This window comes from Trachurus japonicus, chromosome 9 (assembly GCF_045865225.1).
Source record: "Trachurus japonicus isolate A0001 chromosome 9, Traja_1.0".
Classification (NCBI taxonomy): domain Eukaryota; kingdom Metazoa; phylum Chordata; class Actinopteri; order Carangiformes; family Carangidae; genus Trachurus; species Trachurus japonicus.
Window position 1 is genome coordinate 11,802,366 of NC_140915.1, and position 24,876 is coordinate 11,827,241.

At 41.4% G+C, this 24,876-nt stretch overlaps 1 protein-coding gene across 2 annotated transcripts in view; it reads left to right on the forward strand.

Moving 5' to 3' along the window:
• The window catches only part of dapk1 (death-associated protein kinase 1), a 96,501-nt gene that overhangs the window by 64,891 nt on the left and 6,734 nt on the right, over positions 1–24,876 (forward strand). Inside the window, exons 13-21 of one of the 2 annotated variants that reach the window (XM_085785927.1) lie at positions 975–1,073; positions 2,968–3,066; positions 3,179–3,376; positions 4,805–5,002; positions 8,992–9,090; positions 13,600–13,677; positions 18,748–18,964; positions 23,749–23,934; positions 24,649–24,846. In XM_085785927.1, coding sequence (XP_085642053.1) covers positions 975–1,073; positions 2,968–3,066; positions 3,179–3,376; positions 4,805–5,002; positions 8,992–9,090; positions 13,600–13,677; positions 18,748–18,964; positions 23,749–23,934; positions 24,649–24,846 — 1,372 coding nt within the window. The remainder of the gene's footprint in view (positions 1–974; positions 1,074–2,967; positions 3,067–3,178; positions 3,377–4,804; positions 5,003–8,991; positions 9,091–13,599; positions 13,678–18,747; positions 18,965–23,748; positions 23,935–24,648; positions 24,847–24,876) is intronic. The other variant, XM_085785928.1, reaches the window with a different exon arrangement.

A 24,876-nucleotide genomic window follows, 5' to 3' on the forward strand; every position in this document is an offset into this window, starting at 1 on the left:
CTCAAATAATCAGCAAATCATTTAGGCTGTGAAATGTCTGGAAAAACAGAAAAAAAGAAGACAAACACAAAGAACCCAGAGCTATCCAGTTTATTCTCATAGAAAATGAAGAAAACTAATGAATACATAAGTTTAAAGGTGATTCATCAACTTTGAGCTCCATTTCACTGGACTGACAAGTGTAATGGTGATTAAACACAGCCCTGAAATAGCTTTTGTGGTTTTGTTTTGCAGGTATTAACATGAAAACGGCATTAAAAACTATAATAAATTCTGCTGAACTGCACAGCTGGAGTTAACGTTAGAGATGAAGTGGTCTCTGCTCTGCTGCAGAGACACGATGTGACCAATCTGCATTAACACTGACACTCTGTTGGTGCTGCTGCTGCATCTCTGGCTGCATTTTTTTTAATTTAATGCAACAAATGAATATAAATGAGAGTGGGGGGGGGGTCTGGAGTCAGCAGAATTGTAGGAAGGCTCGGGAATTAGCATTTGGTGGTTAAGAGGAGGGTTGTTGGGTCTTTAATTAACTGTAAAGCTGCAGCAGACGAGCTCGTAGCGTAGAAACTCATTCAGTGGGGCTGGAGTGAGTCTGCAGGAGGATCCGTCCTGTTCACACACACTGAGACGCTCCTGTCTGCTTTTATTTAACGTGACATGTCCTTCTAGTCTTACACTGTTGGCCTCTTGTTCCCCTTATTGTTAGATATAGATGTGTGTGTGTGGAAAAGGACCGACACACTGTCACTAGATTTCTATCAGGACCAGTTTTTAGCCGTCTCTCTCTATTATGTCCCCCAACAAGTTGTTTGACAGGGGAGGGAAAAGTGCTGTTTTAGCAGGATGTGTTCATATCATCGGGCTGCAGACACAATCCCACAGAGCTGGATTTTACTCTAAAGGTCAGGGATAAATCCTGGAATTTCTTTTTATTTATTTTTCTCTCCCTCTCTCATCTCCGCATCCTTCAGAGTGGAGCCAATGCCATCTACTACGCAGCGAGACACGGCCACGTCGAGACCCTGAGATTCCTCCATGAAAAGAAATGCCCTCTGGATGTCCAAGATAAGGTGAAGCAAGTGCCTCTCGCTCTCTATCTATCTCTGCACACACACACACACACATGAACACACATGAACACACGCACACATGAACACACACACTGTGCAGAAACACGCTTAATACTAGTCGACACACTGTCATCTATCAGCCGTTACTCACACTCTCCTACTGTACCTCATTAAACCTCTTGAGAAGCATTACTCCCCAATTCTCCAAAAATACCTACACACTACACACATACACACACCAGTATACACTCTACACACACACATGCACACATACGTACACACACATGTTCATCACACTCACCACAGTAAGCACCTGGGGAGAAAAAACCAGTTACTCTGGCGTTTTATCAGCTTATTTGCTGTTGCTATAGAAACAGGTCTTACTGAGAAAGATGGCTTGTGTGTGTGTGTGTGTCTCTGTTTTGTGTGTCTCTGTTTTGTGTGTTTGCTTTTGATGCTGGCCTCCATCGCTGAGCGTGTGTATGTGTGTGTGTGTGCCCGGGCAGATGAAATCCCAAAAGCATTTCTCCTTCCAGTCTCTTCAATCACTTTGCCCGCTGGTGGCGTCCTCTCCTGTCCGAGGCCGCCACCGCCTCCTCCTCCTCCACCAGACCAGAGCTAATCTGCACTCGAGGCACTTTCCTGATCGTTATTTTTTATTCATATTCATATTATTATTATTACTATTATTATTATTATTATTATTATCTAGCTCTAGTTCAAGGATCATTTAAGTTAAATCTTTATTTATTTATCTTTTATTACACGATTAACACAGACTCACGAGCAGCCGAGGCGTCTGCGTTTGTCTGAATAAACTGGAAGAAGGTGAATCCTTCCCGTCTGCCGTGTTTTTATATAATCCTATAATTTAATAGATCTGTTGCTTTTCTCTCTCCCACCCTCGACATAAATCCATTAGATGTTATTTCAAGCGGTTCACTTTCTCCACCTACGAAGCGAACGCCGTGTCTCTGGTGAAGCAGCTTCCTCTCTGGCTGGCAGAGTCCAGTCTCTCTGGCGTAAAAGCAGGACTGTTAAATTATAAGTGTCCTGTTTAAGTGGAGGTTTTTATGGAAAGTTGCTGACTCAGAGGAGATGGCAGGACGCATCTCACTGATCATCTGTATTGATTAAAGTTCCCATTTTGTATATAATAGGTGATTGCCATGTCTAATGTAAGTGTGAAGTGTTATTTATATTCAGAAACAGTGGATTAAAAGGAGGTGTTGGGACTACTGTAACTTTGTGATGTCACAACAGCCTTGCAGTATTCATTCACTTGTAATCGGCTAAATTTTTATTTTCCATCACTCATATGGATATCAACACTTTAACCTTTAAAGCAATTACAAAGAATGTTTAACTGGATTTGCAAAAGTCTCTAGTTTCCGCTGATGTCTCCATATAAAGATGGGAAGATAAGCTATTTCTTCTAAAGGGATAGTTCAACATTTTGGCAAATTGGCCCATTGCCATAATCCCTATAGTCATAGCAGTAGGTTCGTTACCTTTAATTGTCGTTGCAAGCTGTTTTTAGAACGGCGGAGCAGAGCCATGAGCTGCTCAGAGCTACGCTATGGAGGCTCATGGGATTTCTTGGTTTCCCTCATCGAACTCATCAAATACACAATCCAACAACTCCAAAACGCTCTGGTGGACAAGTTGTGACCTGCACATTCATCACGCTACTGTATGAGATAATAACAGAACGTTACGAGACAGAGTTGTTTTAGAGGTAAATTCATGCAAAACCGCTGATGCGTGTTCCCGTCGGGGACAGTTTTTCAGTAAGCAGTCTGCCAAAATGTTGAACTATCCCTTTAAGTTTGTTGTGGTTAAGTTTAAACTACTTTGCTGAGCATCATCATTTCCTGTTGCACTTTTCCTTCAGTCTGGAGAGACGGCTCTTCATGTGGCGGCTCGCTATGGCAACGTGGACGTGGTGAGCTACCTGTGCAGCATCCGAGCCAACCCCGACCTGTCCGACAGGGTAAGAACACACACACACACACAGACACACGCACACACACCTGTTGAGGTGCTGGTCTAGTGAGCACCTTTTTCTCTAAACGTTTTCCTCCCTTGTTGGTTTCCTCCTCCAGGAGCAGGAGACCCCGCTGCACTGCGCTGCCTGGCACGGATACTCGGCGGTGGCCCGGGCGCTCTGCCAGACCGGCTGCCATGTGGACGCAAAGAACCGCGAGGGCGAGAGTCCGCTGCTGACGGCGTCGGCTCGCGGCTTCGTGGACATCGTGGAGTGTCTGGTGGAGCACAGGGCCGATCTGGAGGCAACTGACAAGGTGATGAACTCACACCTAACTTTTCTTTTCTCTTCTTTTAAACATATTTTTATTGTTTTTTGTTAAAGGTACCGTATATACAAACATACAGAAGATGTGTCAACAGAACAAAAAAGGAAAAGAAAAAGGCAAGAACAGAAGAAGAAAAAAAAGTTAACACCTAACTTTTCTTACTGTAGTCTGACTAACTTTATCCAAAAGTCCATTATACATTTTACTTTCTACTCAAGTCAGGACCATAGACTGTAAAAAGAATGGACGTAGCGTCCGTGACGTCACCCATTGGTTTTGGGGAGTCGTTTTTGTGACTCAAATATGGTGGCCTGGACAGCGCCATGTTGGATTGGCCAGCCGAGAACCCGCCCACTGCCCTCGAAGCAGCTGTTCACGGAGCTGCTCGGACCTGTCACTCAACGTTTCCGCGCCCTGATTGGCCAGAATTTTAACCTAATAACAGTAAAACTATAGAGTTAAAAAAAAATTCACCCCCCTCAGAGTGTGTGCGGGGGTAGAAACTATCGATTGAGACGAAAAAACGTTCTGACACCAGGCTTTTAACATGTTTATTGAGGATGTAAAGTCGGCGATTTTAACATGGGGGTCTATGGGGAATGCTCCCTTCTGACACCAGCCCCCTGAGGAATCCGAGGGGATTGCAGTTTTTTGAACGCGGAAGTGAGCTTCACTTCTCAGACCCACAACTGCCCCCTTGGTCAGGACCCCTTCCTAGTCCCGGTTTTCCAGATCCCCCAGGGAGTCCTAGCACCTCTGGATCAGGAATTAACTTTCATTAGACTTAGAGATACTTCATTGATCTCAAAGCAAATTCAAGTACCCAGTAGCACAGATAATACATATAATATATGGGCATGCACACACTACATACATCCTTGTGAAACTATATTTTATGAATAAAATACTAAAATAGAATAAATAGAGAGAAAAAAATATATGCCAACTTAAATATCCATAATGAATAAAACTATAAAACTGTGCAAAGGAAGAAAGAGCGTCATCGTTAACTTGTTCCCAGTTGCACAGCTCATATAAAAAAGATGGATGACTTTATTAACCGGTCACCATTACACAGCGAAAAACAAGTCCGACAGATCGGAACGAGCCAGTGAAACACTGTGATAATTACCCTGACATTACGGCCTCAGGGCGCCGGTGCAGCTCGGAGATAAAGGACAGAAGCCTAATTAGGACAAATGGATCCTCTGATGAAACGCACAAGTTGATGCCGCTTGAACAGAACCAATAAAAATAGACAGTAAAAAAAAAAAAAAAAGTCACCGGAGCGCATCGTCCACCTCTGTAGGTCACAGTCTGATCACACAGGAGCGTTGTACTGTACCTGCTGCGTGAAGGCTGGGTGTTCATCGTGTGTGTGTGTGTGTGTGTGTGTGTGTGTGTGTCTCCCTCCAGGACGGCCACACGGCGCTGCACCTGGCCGTGCGGAGGTGTCAGGTCGAGGTGGTCCGCTGCCTCCTCAGACACCGCTGCCACCTGGACCAGCAGGATCGCCACGGCAACACGCCGCTGCACATCGCGTGCAAGGACGGAAACCTGCCCGTCGTCATGGCGATCTGCAACGCCAAGGCCAGCCTCGACCTCCCCAACAAGGTAAAGGAGGACAGCCACATTTCCCACCCGCCACCACCACCACACCCACACTGTCTGGAGAGTAAACTGTAACTCAGGGGGTTTAATGGTGCGTTCAATTGCAGCTTGGACATCAGAGTTTCTGAGTTCCTTCAGTAACCATGAGTCTGCAATCCAAGATGGCTGCCCTGTGCATCAATTTGTGTCATTTAAGGGATAGTTCAGGTTTTTTGAAGTGGGGTTGTATGAGGTACAAATGGGTGAATTGATACAGCTCGTTGCAGAGCCCTACCTGCGCGGAGGAGTACCAAACGAGTTGGTTAGTTCCAGATAAACTAACTTTTTTCCAACCAGCTGATGCGTTGTTAATTTTTTTACTTCATATCATACTCTAGAACTAGTGTATTATTTTGAGACAGGACATTTGTACTGTATACAACCCCACTTCAAAATAGCTGAACTATCCCTTTAAGTTACACAGACTGTCGTTATCAACTGATATTAGCAAACAATACTAAGAACAGCAGTAGCTAACAAAACAGTTGCTTTTTCGACATCGTTCAGCTCCAAAGTCCAACTTGCGTGTCCTTTTTGAAAAGTAAGTGAAGTGCAGGAGAACTTTTATTTTGAAATAAGAAACAGCAAGTTTATTTTCCTGATTTTCCTGAACTGATTATGACAAATGTATTTTGTCGGAAGGAGGAAATTTGTTGCAACTCCTGACCAAGACGATCCTTTGCCCATGTCATTCCCCCAGTGTCTCCCTCTGCTTTCCTGTCTCGCTACACTGTCCTTTAAAATAAAGACCCCAACAATATCTTAAAGAAAAAAGAGACAAAGACTGACACAGTAAAAGTTATATCTTTATCTTGTTTTCATAATTTTTGAAAATCTAAATCATAATCAACTTTCCTTGTTGACAAATATCCAAATGTTTCAGGATTGATTTTCTGACTCACATGTACAACACTCGTTGTCCATCAGCCTCCTCTGTACAAGTGCTGCGCCTACTGTTGTTCTGCACTTGTGTGGGTTTGTTGAACTCCCGACATCCACATGTTAAAACTCTGAGAGCCGTCATGGCGCCCGTATCTTTTGACTAGCATGTCGTGTCCTCGTTCTGAAAATGTTTACTGGTTTTACACTATGAGCTGTTTTGACACTCGTCTTACATAAGACAAACACCGCTATTGTTTTTCAGCTGGCAGCTTCGTTCGCACCGGCTACCGTTATGTAACGCATCACACACACACACACACACACACACACACACCACCTTGATTAACTTTTAACAGTTACATACAGTGATATTTTAGACAGAGCTGCGTTTCCAGTACAGTTTTTATTTATTTATTCATTTATTCTCCCCCAGTGTGATGTAGAATAACTCCACTGGTCCTGCTTTTAACCCAACCACACATGGGCGTTATTTATATGGGGGTTGGGGGGGTTATAACCGCCCCCAAAAAATCAAATCTGGCCAATATAACCCCCTAAATAATCATATAATCACAGTGAATATAAATATCTACAAGCTGGTGTGAAGAAGTTGTCGTTTTTACTAATATAATTTCATTTGCAAGCAACCACAGGTCATATTTTTAAAGGGACTACAAGGAGTTTTGGAAAGTGGAAGTGTTTTCACACTACATTTCCCATGAGCTTCCGCACGCACGGTGAAATTCTTGGACCGGTGCAAGACGGACGAAAGCGAAAACATTTGCCAAGAATGTTTTCATTCATCAAGAACGAAAGTCGGAGGTTCGAAGACGATCAGATACCGTCGTAGTTCCGACCATAAACGATGCCAACTAGCGATCCGGCGGCGTTATTCCCATGACCCGCCGGGCAGCGTCCAGGAAACCGAAAGTAGGAAATGCTGGGCGAGTCAACCACTAAATTATAATGTCAAAATAACTATAAAGACAAAACAATCCATTAACAAGTGGGTAACGCAGATTCATCCACATTAATATGAGACTCTTTAATAACCAAAAGCAAACTCCTCGGGGTCGCTTTAATAATAATAATTAATTACGGTATTAAACCCCACAATTAATTAATCGTTATGATTCCTAAATAGCGTTACTTTCCCTCCAAGCAAAAAAGTAGCAGCATAACGAGGAAATTCGTCTAATATCACCACCTGCCGGATACCCACCTGACTTTGTACACCAAAGTAAAGATAAATGTACAATAACTGGGTTAAATTACGTTAATTTACCGTACGTAACACTGAACTGGTAAGAATTTAAAGTCATTTATAAGAAAAAAAGAACGATTAAACTAAACGTAAACATTTGGATATTTGGTATAGATTGACAGTTTGGTGTAGATGACAATTAATGACTTGAATATTATGATACCAACCCAAAGTTACGCCATCTCTGCTCCATGTAAATCTCTGCAGTCGTCGTCACAGCTAACAAATCCACATTACTGTCCACATACTTTTGGCCGTGTAAGTCTCACGGTCCCGTCCAAGCTGAACTAGGCCAAATCACGGGGCCAAACAGAGGCGATAAATAAACAGAGACCAAACCTATTACAGGGATTTAAGGGATTTTCCATGAGTGTAAATACTCACAGCAGGAGGATTTTTACTATGTGATCCAATCTAATCTAGACCAGGCTCCTGGATCTGGCATCAAGGCTACCGCTCCTAAAAATATTTAATATTGACAAACCTAGTAGTCGAAAATAATAAACTAATTTGGTTTTCTTTATTCTGACGTGTCCTTTAATGGAGCTCTTAGGTGGGACTTCCCCTTTCGGTGGTTTCTGTTTTGACACCTTCCTTTGGAATAAATTCAGCGATGGGATTCCTACAATTTTTTTTATTTTTTTTTGCATACTGAAACATTTTTTCTTCTCAGCACAGTTCAGGGAAGTGATGTGCATCAGAGACAGACAGCTCTGCTCTGCCAGAGATGTGATGTCTGCCATTTATTCATTATTTTTTCCATTTTTTCTGCTTGTGTTTTTTTATTTTTTATGAAGCTTATCTGAAGCAGCACATCACACGTTGCTGCTGAGTCTGTGCCTGGATTTCGTCTCTACTGTCAGCTTTTTGAGTGGGGGGGATGGGGGTGGATTTGAAAATTGTCCTGTTTTGTTTACAGCAGATTTCCAACAGTGGATTTTTTTTTTTTTTGCTTCAAGTTGTGACAAACAGGAAATGATTGAGCTGCGTCTTTCAAGGACGCTTATTGTGTCGCGGCTAATTGATATCTTCCAAAGCGTCTCTTTTTATCTCACAGCAGAGGAGGCATTTTTGGTGTCATCCACTTTGTTTGAGAAGAAGAATCAGAAGAAAAGCTGTGAGGAGTGGTCTCAATATTATATTGTGGTGGAAGAAGTGACGTAATAACTGAAAAAAAAACTGTTGTTGGTGCTTAAATCTCTTGCTCATTGTGATGGTGTTTTTTTTTCATACAGGAAGCAATTTGATGTTTGTTTTAATGTGACTAAAATACAAAAACATGATGAGAATGAATTTTACCATAACTTTAACTCACATTTCAGATTATTTTTTCTTAATTCTGACCATTCAGCCTTTTCTTAAACAGCTTAAAGTAAAATATATCCTACAAATATTCACTCTGCCTCTTATTTCATGGATGAATCAAAGCTGCAATCTGCCAGCCAGTTTGAGAACTGATGATATTCAGCTAACAGGCCGTAAACTGTAGCATTGCAGCGCTGTAGCATCAGACACTGTTTACAATCTGCAGACGCTCCCGGGGTTTATTTACTACCCTGAAATCACACATTTTTTAAGAAGCAGGTGCACAAAAATGTGACCTAAGCTTCAAGAACAAGTTATAATTTCTGCCTCTTCACAGCGAGAGTGAGCGTCCATGTGACTGTTTCTGTTTTGCATATGCAGACAAACATGTTTATGATTATTATTCAGACTTTGATAAGTGTTATTTCAACCTCTCCTTTTTTATTTCTTGTCGTCTAACTGGAAACTGTCTCTTCTGTTTCTTCTTCTCTTCTGTGTCCAGTATGGCAGAACGCCCCTCCACCTGGCTGCCAACAACGGGAGCCTGGAGGTGGTTCGTCACCTCTGCCTGGCCGGAGCCAACATCGACGCCGTCACCAACGTAAGTCGCCACATACTTAACACTTTTCTCCCCCACTTCACTTCCCCTGACAGCAGCAGTTACCGTGTTACATAATAATAATGCATTATAACTAACTAAACTTATATCTCAGGTGATTGTGAAAGCACATTTTTTTCTCTTGCTAAGATAAATCCAAGGCCTTGGTTTTTTGATGAATAGTGGTGTATGAGCTGGTGCTGCTCTCAGTGGAGCTGAATGCATTAGCATATATATAGTGTGTGTATATATATATAACATGACACATTGCACCTTATGTAACTTCTGAAGGGTGTCGCCAAGGGTCATTGAAATGCATGACATACGTGACAGAGCTGATAAAATGTATGAGGTGAAATCATCTCAGGCTCCATTTGTTCAGTTAATGACTTGTTTGTAAGGTGAGTTTTTCTTCTTCGGCTCCGTTCACACACCTTTAACACAAGTAGAAAAGCTGATGGCAGCTTTTTTTTTATTTTTTTTTATTTTTTTTACACTCAAACTGGATTTAATCTGCATAAATTCATTATAAAAAAAACATCCCTCCTGATGATGAGCTGCTCCACCTTCTTCCCTTTTTTTTTAATCTACACCTCTGTGGGTTTAAAGCTTAAAAATCTTAATGTGTTTCTTGCTCCTTTTTAGTATTGAAATTGATTTGACCTCTTGAACCCTGATACTCGCTTTAAGTTTCGCTTTAAGTAGCTTTGAACTTTTTTAACAAAACACTAATTTCTTCCACTGTTTAGCAGCATCCTGGTCCATTTAAATACATTGTTCCTTCACCATTAACTCAAGTTACAAGTTATAGTTTTCATTGTTTTCACCCAAAATATAGGTAAATATATGACAGGTTTAACATCTCTCTCTCTTGTTATATGTCTGTGTATATTTGTGTAGTTTGTATTATCTGAATTAACACTACACACCAACAACATTACCATTCAGGTTTGGATTAGTTTATCTTCATTAAAAGAGACTTAAGTCATCAAAACAAAACATGATCATCATTCAAGTGTGTTACAGAGAGGTTGTTTCTGCAGAGTGAGATGTTTTATCAGGAGCAGACTGAGTGTGAGGGGTCAGACGTTTTTATCTCGATGTGAGTGTGTTTGACCTCGGTGGTGTGTCAGAGTCCATGTTCAGGGATCTTACAAAACATGAAAGGCTGCACACAAACTGTAGCTGCAGCAGAAGGTGAGATCACAACCTTGGATCTGTTCGCTGATATTTGTCCAGACTTTTCTAAACCGACGAGTCCTGAATCACGACTCGGAGAGAAGAGAGAGGTTCTCTTTTCTTTTTTGTCCTTGTTCTGGTTTTGTGTATAAGGTTTGAATCCATGAGGCACTTGAGATCTTTTTTTTTTAACACTGATGGTCTTAAAATATAATTTTTTTCAGCTGCAAAATCATCTGAGACTCGTGAGGAATGATTTGAGACACGAAGTAGATGATAGATTCCGTTTACTATGGTAAAAACATCTTATTTCACTTCTATGTAAAGATGTGAGACATATTTAATCCAGACAGTCAGATATCAGGAGGAGTCTGGAGCTGTGAGGTTTCTCCGTCTCCATCTTTCTATTCTTTATCCTGTTGAATATTGAATGGCGGCTGATGTTGCATGTTTAATCTGGAAAGCACATATGGAGATGTATAATTCATTGTCCGGTGACCTGCAGGCAGCTTCATGTCATCACCCCTCTCTCTCCAGTTTCCCTTGGTGCTCTGCTCCACACATACGCAAAACCACACACTCAGAAACTGGACAGATTTTTTTTCCCTTTCTTTTACAAATATGTTTATTGATTTTCAATATCGAAAAAAGAAAAAAAACATAAAAAAATAAAGAAAAAAGTGAGAGAGAAAAGAAGAAAAAGCACATAACATGTAGAACACAGCACATCTGGCATTACAATGATATTTCATGGTCATTATAAGATGAGTATCTAGTACTATAGACAGAAAACATATAAGAGCAGAGAAAATAAATAAAGTTTGTAGACATATACAAAATCATACTGTATACTCGTTTGCACTGTGAGGTTTTGTACAATAGCCAGTTTCTATCTATGGGCTCACATTAATGGTATTAACGGTAATTCAGTACCGGGTCCCATGTTTTATCAAACTTATCTCCTCTATCTTAATTGTAGAGTCTCCTTTTCTCCAGATGTGAAGTGTTTGACAATTCTCCAAAACCATAAATTATCCATAACCATAAACACTCATAAAATCAGCTTTTTAGCAATCACCATCCTAAATTGAATTGCTCTCCTTTCAACTTGTGGCCCCTAGAACGGCAACCAGAGGGTTGGGAGCCAAATTCCTACAAAAAGCCTCAGAAAAACACAGACAAATACACTTCCGATATGAATGAACTTTACTACATGTCCAGAATGAATGTGCTGAGGTACATATCGTGAATTTACATCTGTTACACGTTGGTGGGACATCAGGATAAAACTTGTGTAGCTTTTCCTGCGAGTAATGGAGTCAGTGGAGCGCTTTGAACTGTATTAGGTTGTGCCTAATACTGAACTCTTTCTTAGAAACTGTCCAGAAATTTTAACTAAAGAGACACAGACAGAGAGAGAGACTGTGTGTCTGAGCCAACACTCGTCTCCAGTTTTGTGTCAAACACCAACACCGGCCGCTCATGTGTCGCTGCCGAGCATCAGTAGTATTAACCGTGACACCCTGCCATCTGCACCAGCACCAGTCTCATGAATTTGTTTCACATATTAAAATCGCACTAAACGGTCACTTTCTGCTCCGCGCTGCACTTCATTTACACTTCTCTGACATTTGTCCAATACAAACAACTTAAAGGTCACAATGTGTATGTATTTGTGTGTGTTACTGGCTGCTCTTTTAGTTGTAAGTGTCCAACATGAAGCTGCAGAACCGTCCTGAGGAGGACTCGGATTAAAATAGAAAGTAGTTTAGTGTCTTCATCAGTTGGATGTAAAGGTCTGTACAAGTAGGCAGAGGTGTCTGTGGGCGTTCCAGGCTGTCGAGGCAGTTTCCCTCCGTCGAGCAGCAGCAGCAGCAGCAGCAGCAGCAGCAGCAGCTGGACAGTGACAGTGACAGATGGCCGAGACAGAGAAAGAGACGTGAGGGTTGTCGGGACTGTGGTGTTTCTGTGTCAGGGTGTTGAAGAGAAAATGGAGAAAGTGACAAAATGAAAGCAGCTCTGGAGCCGGACGGAGAGAAAGAATGAGAGAGCACGTACTCCAAGTGTGTGTGTGTCTGTGTGTGTCTGTGTGTGTGTGTGTGTGTCTGTGTGTGTCTGTGTGTGTGTGTGGACTCTGCAGCTGTAGTTAATCTACTGGAGTCAGCTCTGACACTGCAGTGCTTTAATGAGTTGTACGCAGGAGAAATATCAAATCAGTTCAGTATTGATACTGGATTTTCAACGCTGGTCCTGACTACTAATATCAGTATTTACAAAAGCTAAATGTTTGGAGGTAAATATGTTTCTTGTTGCAGTTTTTTAAAGTAAAAACATTTTAAGAGGAGCCCGTCTCTTTGTTCATGGAAAAAATCAACCAAGCCATGTCTTTGAGCAGGACGTAAGATCTACATTTGATTATTGTTACTTAAACTATAGATTAATCTGCTGGTTACTTGAGTAGTTTTGTCCAAGAAATGTCAATAAATTGTGAAAAATGTTGAAATTGGAGTTTACCACAGCTTGAAGTGACACCTTTAAATGTCACATTGTCTGGGAGAGTCTAAAAGATGTTCAGATATAGAAAAACATTAAATCTTCACATTTGAGAAGCTGAAACCATCATATTTTTGCCACCACTTTTTGGTTCAAGAAAATGACTAAAATTATATATTTTTTTAATCAAAATAGTTCATTTTTATGTTTTCCTATATCCAATTAATAGTGAATAACGTGACTCAGAAAGCACATTTCCTGCAGTTAACTCTGGAAACAACAATAAACTTTCAAAAATGCACATGCAACTGTGTCTGATGATCATGGACCCAGAGTCTAAAATTATATATTTAGGTGTTGTTGGAGCTGCAGGTGTTTATTTATTTGGTTCATTTCGGGCATGTCAATTAGTCATCATCATCACACATCATCTTAATCCAATAATACAATACACATGACCGAAAGGGAAAGCAGGAGAAGCAAAAGCTTATCTAGTCCCGCCCCCAATACTCACATATTCATTGCTTGAAGGTGTGAATCAGCTCCTGATCAAACCCAGGTCACATTTACAGTTTTGTCATTGAACGTCAGTGTTAATGAATGTGAACTGATCCCTGTAAACAAACGGGTAAACAAAAGCCTGAGTGACAGGTGTGGAAACAACTTCATCACTTCAACACCAGAGAGATGTTTAGCTCCTTAAATATAACAAAGTGTATTAGAAACACGGGGGTGTACATTCAAACAGCTGAAGGCAACGTGAGGGATTATCTGTCTGCTCATACATATATTCATCCCTCTCTCTCTTTTTTTGTCTTTCTGTCTCTCTCTCTCTCTCAGGATGGAAAGACAGCCGAGGATTTGGCTTCTACAGATCAACACGAACACATCATTTCTTTGCTGGGGAAGCTTAAAAAGGTAAAAAATAAATGAAATAACAACCCTTAAGTTAATTAAATCAAAGGTTTCTTCATGGTATTGTGATTTAAAGCAGGAAGAAAATGAGAAGAAAAGACCTGAAAAACTCTGTGTTATGTAAAACAAACGCTGCTCACACATGGTCTATTTCAGTGCAGAGGTGTGGAGAGCGACGTTTCCAAGCAGGAATGTGTTAGATGTTCGCACACCGCCGTTTTTAGACTTTGTGTCACAGCACTTTCCACACACACACACACACACACATATACACAGGTGAAAATGCATGAGAAAATACTTAACAGGTGAAGGCAGGAAACATTTGAGGCTCTCACAGAGAACGGGTTTGTTATTAAATCCTGAAGAGAAGGTGTTAATCCTCTGTGTGTGTTTGAGCTACAGTTACTCTGAACAGCTAAATAAGTAAAGATTTATAAACTAATATATGTTGCAAAGTCTTACAAAGGACAAGTTCACTTCACATCGGTACAGAAAGAGCAGTATGTGTGAGATAAAACACTTTAAGCAACCAAATCCGACCCGTCTTTGGTCGCTTTGTCCGTTAACGTGTAAAAGTGTGATGAGTTTTGATGCATTAGTCTGAATCTGAGCTCAAAGAGGAGACGACGCTGCTCTGCAAACTTCCTGTCACTTTGAAATCGTCAGTAAATGTCACAGTGTCACTTCCATCAGAGGCCTGACTCAGTCTTAAAGGCCTCACGTTGTCAAACTTGTTCAGGGTTTTATTTGAACTTTGTGAAATATCTAGCAAGATGAACTGTATGTGTGGGTTTGAGTGGCTTTTGGTCAAAGCTCAATATAGTTTTACATCTCATCTCTCAAGCCAATCAGAGCAGAGACTCAGTTGTTTCTTTTTTCTTCTTCTTTTTTTTATTAATCATAATAATAATACATTTTTTATTCAAAAAGCACCTTTTAAGCCACTCAAGGACACTTTACAGAGGATAGCGTCAAATAAAATCATCAATAAACAACATGCAAACACAAGAAACATACAATAAATAGCATTCAAAACATCAGTAACATAAAAATATGAGCAAATATTAAATGTACAACATTTAAGAAAACAACAATGAATGAAATATGTGCAAAAAGATGGGTCACATATTGTGCAATACAAGTGACAAACATAAAGCAAACCGAAACACATGACAGCACAGGACAAGAAGGACCTAACGCCGCAACACAGCGGCCAAAAAAGTAAATGAATTGAGATAAATTGTAATAAGCCAGAACAAAACAAGAGAAAAAGAAGAAGAAAAGAGTTAAATAATTAAAACAGAACAAACAGTATCTCTTTTTTCCCTTTTCCTTCATTTCCCTTCAGTTGTCTCTCTGATATGTTGTAGCTTGTTAGTTCATCTGCTGATTGGCGGCTGAGGGATGAAGCAGAGACGAGCTGGATGGTCGGTGTAGGGCGATGACATCACATGGAGGAGGAAACTCTGTCCGCTTGTGTTAGAGTGATGGTTTCTAAAAACAGGCTGAGTCCAGTTACGACCGGTTTGATGCATGAGACCCTTCCCGATCATGAAAACACATGGAGCCTTTAATCAAACCACCGCTGTTTGACAGATGACAAGGCTTATTTTGTTAATAGACATCAGCTACAGTCCTTTTCCACTGCAGCTACTCTTGAATATTCTTCTCTTCAACTTTTGACAAGGAAACATGAATGAAACATCATTAAACTGGTTGTTTAAAGAGGAACTATGGAACATTTCTCACCTTAATTAAACAGCTCCAGAGTAATTGTGATGGTTAAATGACTTGAATTGAGGCCACGTAGCGTCTTTTACAAAAAAAAAAGATCAGCACCTCCGACCCGGTGTCCCAGATCGACCCCATAATCCGTAATCTCTTGTTTATGACAGATAAGACAACACAAATATGATATATAACATTATCCACTGCACTATGTATTGTCTTCTCACTGGCTTCATTGAAAACAAATGCACATGGCGGAGAAGGGTTAGCAAAACAGAGAAAAGGACTTAACAGTTCCCCTTTAAGAACTATAGATTTCAGTAAAACGCCACCTGTGTGTTTATACTTATTATTTGGCTGTGTTTGAGCCTCGGGCATTATTTCCTGCAAGAAGGTTTCTTTTTTGACATATTTTTTTAATCTAATATCGGTTACTCTCATTGGTTTATACACCTCAGACACTTTTTGACCTGAAGAGCATTAGGGCCAACAGTGAGGTGTTTTTTTTTAAGATTCTCAGAATTTCTGAGATAAAAGACAAAAGAATCGTCGTCTTGTACATGTGACATCCAGTCAACCAATGAATCTCAGAAATGCAGACTCTTTGTCAGACTGTTTTCTCAGAAATTCCGACTTTTTATCTCAGAGATTCTCAGTTTTTATCTCAGAATCTTACAAAAAAATCTCCGTTGTTGGCCCTAATGCTCTTCCGTACCTTCGAGCCAAAAATGGACACGCAAAAAAACTGCTATAAAATCATCATATATCAATATTTTTTTCTACTTTTTTCTGCTCAAATCTCTTAAACCACTTCAGCTCTGCTCAAAAATACAAAATAATCAATACATTTCTGGATTTTAACCCTTTATATGCCAGTTTGAATATGTGATGCTGCTTGTTTTATTAAAAAAACAACACAAACTAGGACATATTTTTTATAAAATGAATAGTAGGGGCCGGGGGTCGGGGCATTGCAGGTGATTAGAGTCTTGGATATGTCAAAAGGTAGCAACAACATTCATTTTATTGCATTGAAAACAAATGCACATGGCCAGAGGGGGGAGGGTTAGCAAAACAGAGAAAAGGAGGACTGCATAGTTCCACTAGTAAAACGTCAGCTGTCTGTATATGCAGCCTCATGGTCGTCTTCTTTGTCACTTGCGTGAAAATGAAGTCTGAGACTTAAATGTATTAGTTGGGTGTTGTGAAGCTCAGACTCTGGGGAAATGAGAAATGTGTATCTGTCCAGTCAGATAATCCGTAGTGACGTAAAGTGGAGTCTATAGAGTGAAGCTGTTGGGTTTCAGTGTCTCGCCCCAGAGGCTCTTTAATAGGACAGGACAAGTCCCACTGAGATCAAAGCTGCAACGCTCCACTTCCCTGACATTTCCCCACTCTTCCCCTCCAGAGCTCAGCCCAGCGTTCCCAGTCTGAACCGAAGCCCCGCCCAACAAAACACACACAATCTCTTTCTCTTTTTTCTTTTTTTATTACCTGAAGCTAAATGTTACCGACTTCTCCTTTAATCCATTTTCCCAGAGCACCTGCTGGGATTCAGCGCCGAGCGTGAAAACATGAAAGCCACAACTGTGAAAACAGTCATCCTCTGCAATATGCTGCTGCTAATTTCAGACGCTTTATAACGCGCTGACGCCAGAATTTGAAGGAGGCCTGACGACAACTTTCCCGAGGTATAACCCAGAAGAAAAGTAATTAAAAAACGAGAGACGCCGGCGCGGTGGTTCTGCCAACTTCACTTCAACAGAAATTGTATCTCAAAATGAAACGCATCGTGCGTTCTGCTCAGATGTGAATCACGCTGAGTGAAATTAGAAACTTTTTATTTATTGAATGCGTGAACGGGACCCAGGTGGGAGGATGGAGAGCTTTCACATCCCACACAACCACTCACAGCATTTGAAGCCACTTCTGACGCATGACTCATGGTTTTTAAAAAAAAAGAAAAGAAAGAAAGAAAAAAGTGCCTTACATGTTAATAAATGTTATCTGTGCTTTAGAGCAGCAGCAGCGTTTGTGCAGCTTGAATTAACAACATGAAAAACTTTTAAACGTGAACATGAAATAACAGGATCAAGGCCGACAGCCTGTTATGATCAATATGTGTCAATCAACAACTAATTTAATCAAATCTAATCATCTCACTGGGCTGGTACTGGGTCATAGAGGCTGTGAGGAACAAACATGAGTCATCAATAATGATCCGTTCACTTTATAGGCTTTATAGCTGCACCAGTGGCTCCAGGGTTTGGCAGTATTGATCAGTCTGATACTGTTATTGGAAATATTGGCATCAACATTCATGGTGTCCAGAGGATTCATCATTAAGAGTTTCCCTTTTTCCTGCAGTGCAGCCATCTTAACCTCTTACTGAACTAATGTATCTCACCATGTGTTCAGTGGTTTGCTGTAAATCTTGGTCCAGATGTTGAAGTCATTCATTCACATCAGTCCAGTTTCAGTTACTTTGAACTTGGTGCAGTTTGTTTTCACAAAATTTTTCCTGTTGTATCATAGTGGGATTCACCGTTGCCGATACCGATACCCAATACCGATCTAATACCGCTGTTGAATTGATAAACTGTACATCTCGCCATATAGAAGAAAGTGAAGGCCTGACTTGAACATTACTTTCTTACTTTTAATTGAATAGATCTCCGTCGTGGATCAACCATCAGTCATTATCCGATACCATCAGTCCAACAATGACCACAGCTGAGTTTAGAAGAGAGTCTGTGAGGAAGAGGAAGAAATATGTATTTTATAAGATTGATTTTATGCTCTTCTGAACCTCATTGGTTGATTCGCAATCATAATAATAACAGATCAATAGTGCAAAGAAGTTGTGAACCCCCTAAAAAAACTGAATGGTTTTAATTGCCGGGCGTTGCATTTCTTTCCATATATTCGTAATTTTTTTAGTTAGATTTTATGATTTCTGTGTATTTTTGGGTCTAACGTGTTAATAAAGTAGGTTAAAGTGCAAAAATAATTATCAGATCATGTGGTATATAAAGGAAAAATCTAATATATTCAAAAAAATGGCCAAAATAGGCGCCTCCGACCCCTAAAGGGTTAACATGAAATCAGAGCGTGTTGTGTTTGGAGGTTTCATAAAAAGAAGATAAAGATGCAGCAAGTGGAACAAAATGTGATAAAGGCTCCTTGAACTGAAAACATGCAGACATTCGGTGTCACGCAGCAGATGAATGTGTTTCTCAATGTGACCTGAGCTGTCGGTGGATTTTAATGAATAATCTTCCTCGTCCTCCTCCTTTCTGGTGTTTTATCTCTTGTTGTTTGTTTTGGGGGTTTTTTTTTTCCCAGGACAACCACAAGCTGAGCTACATCCAGCAGCTGCGACCCACCCAGACCCTGCAGCCCCGCATCAAGCTGAAGCTGTTCGGTCACTCCGGAGCCGGGAAGAGCACGCTGCTCGAGTCTCTGAAGTGCGGCATCCTGCGCAGCTTCTTCAGACGGAGGAGGACACGCATGACCAACACGGCCCGACACCCCAACTCCCCCATCAACTCCAAACCTCCCGGTACGTCACTGCACAGAGATCTGATCTATTCTGTCTAAAAGAAACTCAAATAATTCATCTGCCTGTCATCATGTTAATGCACAGCAACAGAATTAATTCAGTCCTTGTTGTTCTTCGTTCATCGTTCATCAACTGAAACAACGAACACTCTGATGCTTTTGCAAGATTTGGGGTAACTCTTTAATTTACAGGCCGCTAATTACGTCATAATGTCAAGAAATAGCCAAGAAATAACAAGTAATTTCATAGTAATGTGAAGAAATATAGCCAAGAAATAGCAATTGATTGCATAGAAATAGGCCAGAAATAACGGTCAATTGCAAGGACTTAAAGGGATACCTCACCTAAAATCGATAATTCACCAATTGTCTACTCACCGTCATGCCAAGAAAAGGTTTGGTGAACTTTCTGAGTCATCAAAACGCTTTTGGAGTTCCAGGGGGGTCCGGCTGGCGACGGATTTTCATATAATGGCGGTGGATAGAGTTCACTTTTGAATCGTCCAAAACACACACTATGAAACATCCAGATACCTCCATACTGCTCATCCCTTTAATGGAGAAAAATTCTGGCATTTCTCAAAAAATTCAAAGCATGAAAAGCATGTGTAATCTTTTGCCTTTTATATGAAAAACATGACATTACGATGAAATTGACCGTTGTTTCTAGGCTATTTCTTGGCATTATCACGTAGTTAGCGGCCTGTAAATTAAAGAGTTACCCAAGATTTGTGTGTTTATCCACCAAAAATCCAAATTTAACAAGAATAAATGTTAAAGGAGCATGAAAGGAGGTTGTTTGTGCCCGTGAGCAAGGCACTCAGCTCTACCCTGTCGGTCTCTAATGGTGCTGCCACAGGATGATGGATGGAGGGGCAGTGCAGCGTCTGAGCCACCTTGACCTGAATCAATGCTGAGCTGCTCTGTGCATTAAATATGTACAACTTTATATATGTTTTATACAGATGTGTGAATTATTAATCGGCGTAGTATTTATAGTGAACGAGTGCATTTTCGAGAAATAACAGCATGAATGTGAATGTTGGGTTTTGAGTTGGTTTTTGTTTTGTTTTTTACATTACATTATGACTTTAAATCCTATACATATGACAAAATGATCTCATCACATGAATGATTTAAAACGGCACTAAGGAGATAATGACTCATCATTAAAAGGCGATTCAAGTCTTTGTCCAGGTGAAACACATCACATTTTACAACATTTACAAAATATCAAAGAGGCCATTTGTACAATTAGCTGTGCGATATTATATCACTGATTAACTAGAAGTTTTCAGACGGCCACATTTCTCAAGTATAAACAATTAAGCTCCAGCGAAAAAACTTAAATTATACTAAGCTTATGATGATAATACGTTAGATTAAAGTCAGTGAAAGGACGCTGTACAGTGGAGGTGCAATAAAACACAGAGCTGCTCACATGATGGATCAGGAAGGTTTGATCCAGGTTCAAGAAGAAGCTAAAACATGATGTGGTGAAGAACAGGAGTCAGTGAAGCAAAAACTGAGATTTAATTCAAATACCAGTCATGAGTTCACACCTCCTCCTCCTCTCCTCCTCCTCCTCCTCCTCCTCCTCCTCCTCCTCCTCCTCCTCCTCTCCTCCTCTCCTCCTCCTCCTCCTCCTCCTCCTCCTCTTCCTCCACCCCCCGTTCCTCATTTTCCTCCCTCTTCTTCTTCCTCCTCTTTCTCACCCCCCCCCCCCCCCACCTATTCCTCATTTTCCTCTTCCTCGTCCTTCATCCTCATCTTCATCCTCATCCGTCCTACTCCTCCTCCTCCCTCCTACCTCATCCTTCCTCCTCTTCCTCCTCCCTCCTCCTCTTCCTCTTCCCCCTCCTTCCTCCTTCTCCTCCTCCTCTCCCTCCCTCCTCATCTTCCCCCTCCTTCCTCCTTCTCTTCCTCTCTCCTCCCTCCTCATCCTCCTTCTCCTCCCTCCTCCTCTTCCTCTTCCCCCTCCTTCCTCCTTCTCTTCCCCCTCTTCCTCCTCCCTCCTCCTCCTTTTCCTCCCTCCTCCTCTTCCTCTTCCCCCTCCCTCCTCCTTCTCTTCCTCTCTCCTCCCTCTTCCTCCCTCCTCATCCTCCTTTTCCTCCTTCCTCCTCTTCCTCCTTCTCCTCCTCTTCCTCCCTCCTCTTCCTCTTCCCCCTCCTTCCTCCTCCTCCTCCTCCTCCTCCCCTTCCTCCCTCCTCCTCCTCCTCCTCCTCCTCGTCCCAGTGATGCTGAGCCGGTGAAACCTCCATTAACCTCGTTCTCTTCAAGTTTCCTACCAAACAAAACGAAACAAAACAAAACTCTTAAACTCTGAACCGGCTTCAGTGACCTCACTATTAACCCCCGCCGCTCCAGAAAAACAGTTGTTGGTTCGGAAAAAAGCTTTTGTTGAGTGACACGTCTGTGATTAAACGGCCTGACAACACACACACACACACACACACACACACACAGAGACAGGATGGTGTCTCCTTTAACCAGCCTGTGTTGCGGCGCTGCTGAGCCGTTACCTCAGATAATGGTCATTTACGTTGAGAGCTGATCTCCCGCCCTCTCTCTCTCAGGAAGTCTGTGTTTACCTCTGTAGAAAAAAAAGAGCCTTTCTCTCTCTCTCTTTTTCTTTTCATCTCTGCTCCGTCTCGAGAGACCGTCTTTTATTGACTGTGTGTTATAACTGCAGTGATACGTGACAGGAGTCCACAGTGAGACACAAAGAAACATGTTTGTGTCTCAATGTGGAGAGATTTCTATTCAAGCAGGAATATAACACAATATAAAAGTATCGATTTTCTACCTTTTTATGAGCGTTACGGCAGGTTTGAATGTATATTTACCTTCGTCTAGTGTCAATATGTAACTTTATGATTCTGTTAAGACTCAAATATTAGTTTTTGTTTGTCACCTGGAAGATTTCTGCAGTGTGTATTGATCTCTGTGTGTCTGAGTGAGTGGGACTGATCCGCCTTCAGTTCAATTTGTGGACAAGCAGAGGTTTTGCTCTGCTGCTACAAGGTTTCATTTATTCTTTATGAATCATTTATGAATCACCTTTCCTTTTCTTTTCTTTTAAGACGCACACACACACACAAGAGCTTCTTTGAAGTGACGCTGCAGCCGATGTTAGTGTTTAAACAGGAAAACAAGCTGAGAGAGCAAACATGGCCGCAGTTTTTCATGCGCTGTTACATTTTTCTCACCTTTTTTCAATGAGTGAGAGGCTGAGAGATAACACACTGTCTTATATTAGCCTTTTTTTTTTCTTAATTGTCTTGTGACATGACTTTACTGAGGAAAAAAAGTTAATTATATCAAAGTAAATGTGATCAGAGTTAAAGAAAATGTGATTTTACTGGTCCAGTTTGACTCTGTGAGCTGTTGAAAATCTTACGTAACGTCTCTTAAGTAAACAGCACATAACTCTCCTTCAGTTTAACTTTTGCAGTCATGCCTGAAACACGTGTTGTGTGTTTTGTGTTTTGTTATAGTTCAGTTTCTCTCGGCAAGAAACTCAGACAGAGAGGAGACGGACAAAAGGATTAACTTTGTATAATGACAACAACAAACAAAAGAAAATTTAATTAGTGGTTTCTGTTAATAATGTCAGACTGTGGTGGTTTTTTATAAAGGTCACAGCTCGTGGTGCGTTCAGGGTCCCCGTAAGAGGAGGTAGAAATAAAAACACAAACCCAATAATCAAACATTTACACACAGATTGAAACTCTGCTGATTTCATAACCAGAGAAAACAAACTGTAGGTGTGGTCGCACAGAGTGTGGAGAGAAAAATCCAGATGTTATATCTGCATTATGGATTTATCTTCTGTAGAACAGCGCCCCCCTGTGTTAGCAGTGTGTTATTATAGTGCGTAATCTGATAATACAGTGAGTGGAGAGATAACACAGTGCTCGTTGTACAGATCTGCACTGCAGTGACACATGGGAACAGTTTAGACTTATTATAGAGATATATTTGCATTTCATTAATTATCCGTTGAGAATTTGACCAGCTGTTCTGCAGGTTTTTGTAGTAAGAAACTGTCTTTATTGCTATTTGTGTCAAATCGATGTGATTTATCAAGATCCACGTCACAAATTTGGCTCATGTTTGAAATTAGTACAACATATGGAAAACTCCCTCCATCTTTAGACCATAAATTAGATTTAAGGGGAAAAACATCCCTAAAAAAAATTTTAATAGGGAAACAAATGAAAAATTATCAATTTCTTGCCTATTCAATCATTAAAAACACATATTTTATTCTTTTATTTTACCATTTTCTTGTGATTCTGATACAAAAAAAACCTCTACTCCACACATGCTTACAACAATAATAATATAATACTAATATAATCAGTTTATATTTTCATATATACACATACACATTCACAGATAATGATGATGAGTTGCATTATTATTCTTGTTTTGTTTTATTTTTTTTGCCTTCTTTCACCTTATTGTTATTATATCTCTAATTATTGTTGTTGTTTTATCATTATTATTGTATTTTTTTTGTCATTTCATGTGATGTTGCTATGTATGGACCCCAGGAAGTTTGCTAATGGGGATCCAAATCAAATAAACATGTGCAATTCACTTTTGTAAAAAAGCTTCACAAAAACCAAACATGTAACATTTATAAACCACAAGATGCTCCTGTTTTTATTTTTCTAAAAGTCTAGACTGTCTGACTTACGACCGTCTCGGCCGTGATGATGAGTTTCTTCCTCCTCCTCCTCCTCCTCCTCCTCACGTGTCTTCTCCTCTGTGTTTTAGTGTCAGTGAGTATTTCCAACTTGTACCCAGGCTGTGAGAACGTGAGCGTGCGGAGCCGCAGCATGATGTTCGAGCCCAGTCTCACCAAAGGCGTCCTGGAGGTTTTCTCCCCCGTGCACAGCGCTCTGTCCACGGCCGACGACCAGGCCACCAAGGCCATCGACATCCAGCACGCCAGCGTCCACGGTCAGAGACACAGATGTTTCACATCCCACCACAGCTGGATCCTCTTCCTCCTCTTCCTCCCTCCTCCTCTTCTTCATCCTCCTCCTTCTCCTCATCCCTCCTCCTCTTCATCTTCGTCCTCCTCCTCTTCATCCTTTTCCTCATCCCTCCACCTCCTCCTCCTCTTCGTGTTCATCCTCCTTAACCTCATCCCTCCTGTTCTCCTCCTCTTCATCCCTCCACCTCCTCCTCCTCATCTTCATCTTCCTCTTCTTCCTCATCCTTCTCCTCATCTTCATCCTCCTCCTCCCTCCTTTTCCTCCTCCTCTTCATCCTCATCCCTCCGCCTCCTGTTCCTTCTCCTCCTCTTCTTCCCCACTCCTCTTCCTCCTTATCGTTCATCCTCTTCCTCCTACCTCATCCTCCTCCTCTTCATCTTCCTCCCTTCTCCTCACTTCATCCTCCTCCTCCCTCTTCATCTTCATCCTCTTCCATCCTCCTTCCTTCTCTTCCTCCTCCTCCTCCTACCTCTTCCTCTTCCTTCTCCTTCCTCCTCCTCCTTTTCATCCTCCTCCTCCCTCCTCCTCCTCCCTCCTCCTCCTTCCTTCTCTTCCTCCTCCTCCTCTCTCTTCTTCTTCATTCTCCTCCCTCCTCCTTTTTTTTCTTTCTTCCTCCTCTAATTCTTGTTTAACCTGTCCCCCCCCCTCCTCCTCCTCCTCCTCTCCCCCCCTGCAGGCGTGGGGGAGTTCAGCGTGTGGGAGTTCTCGGGGAACCCGGTCTACTACTGCTCCTACGACTACTTTGCGGCCAACGACGTGACGGCGATCCACCTGGTGCTGTTCAGCCTGGAGGAGCCGTACGAGACGCAGCTGAGCCACATCACCTACTGGCTCAACCTGCTCAAGGCGCTCACGCTGCCGCACGACAACATCGGTACGGACCGACGGACGAGCGCCGGAAAAC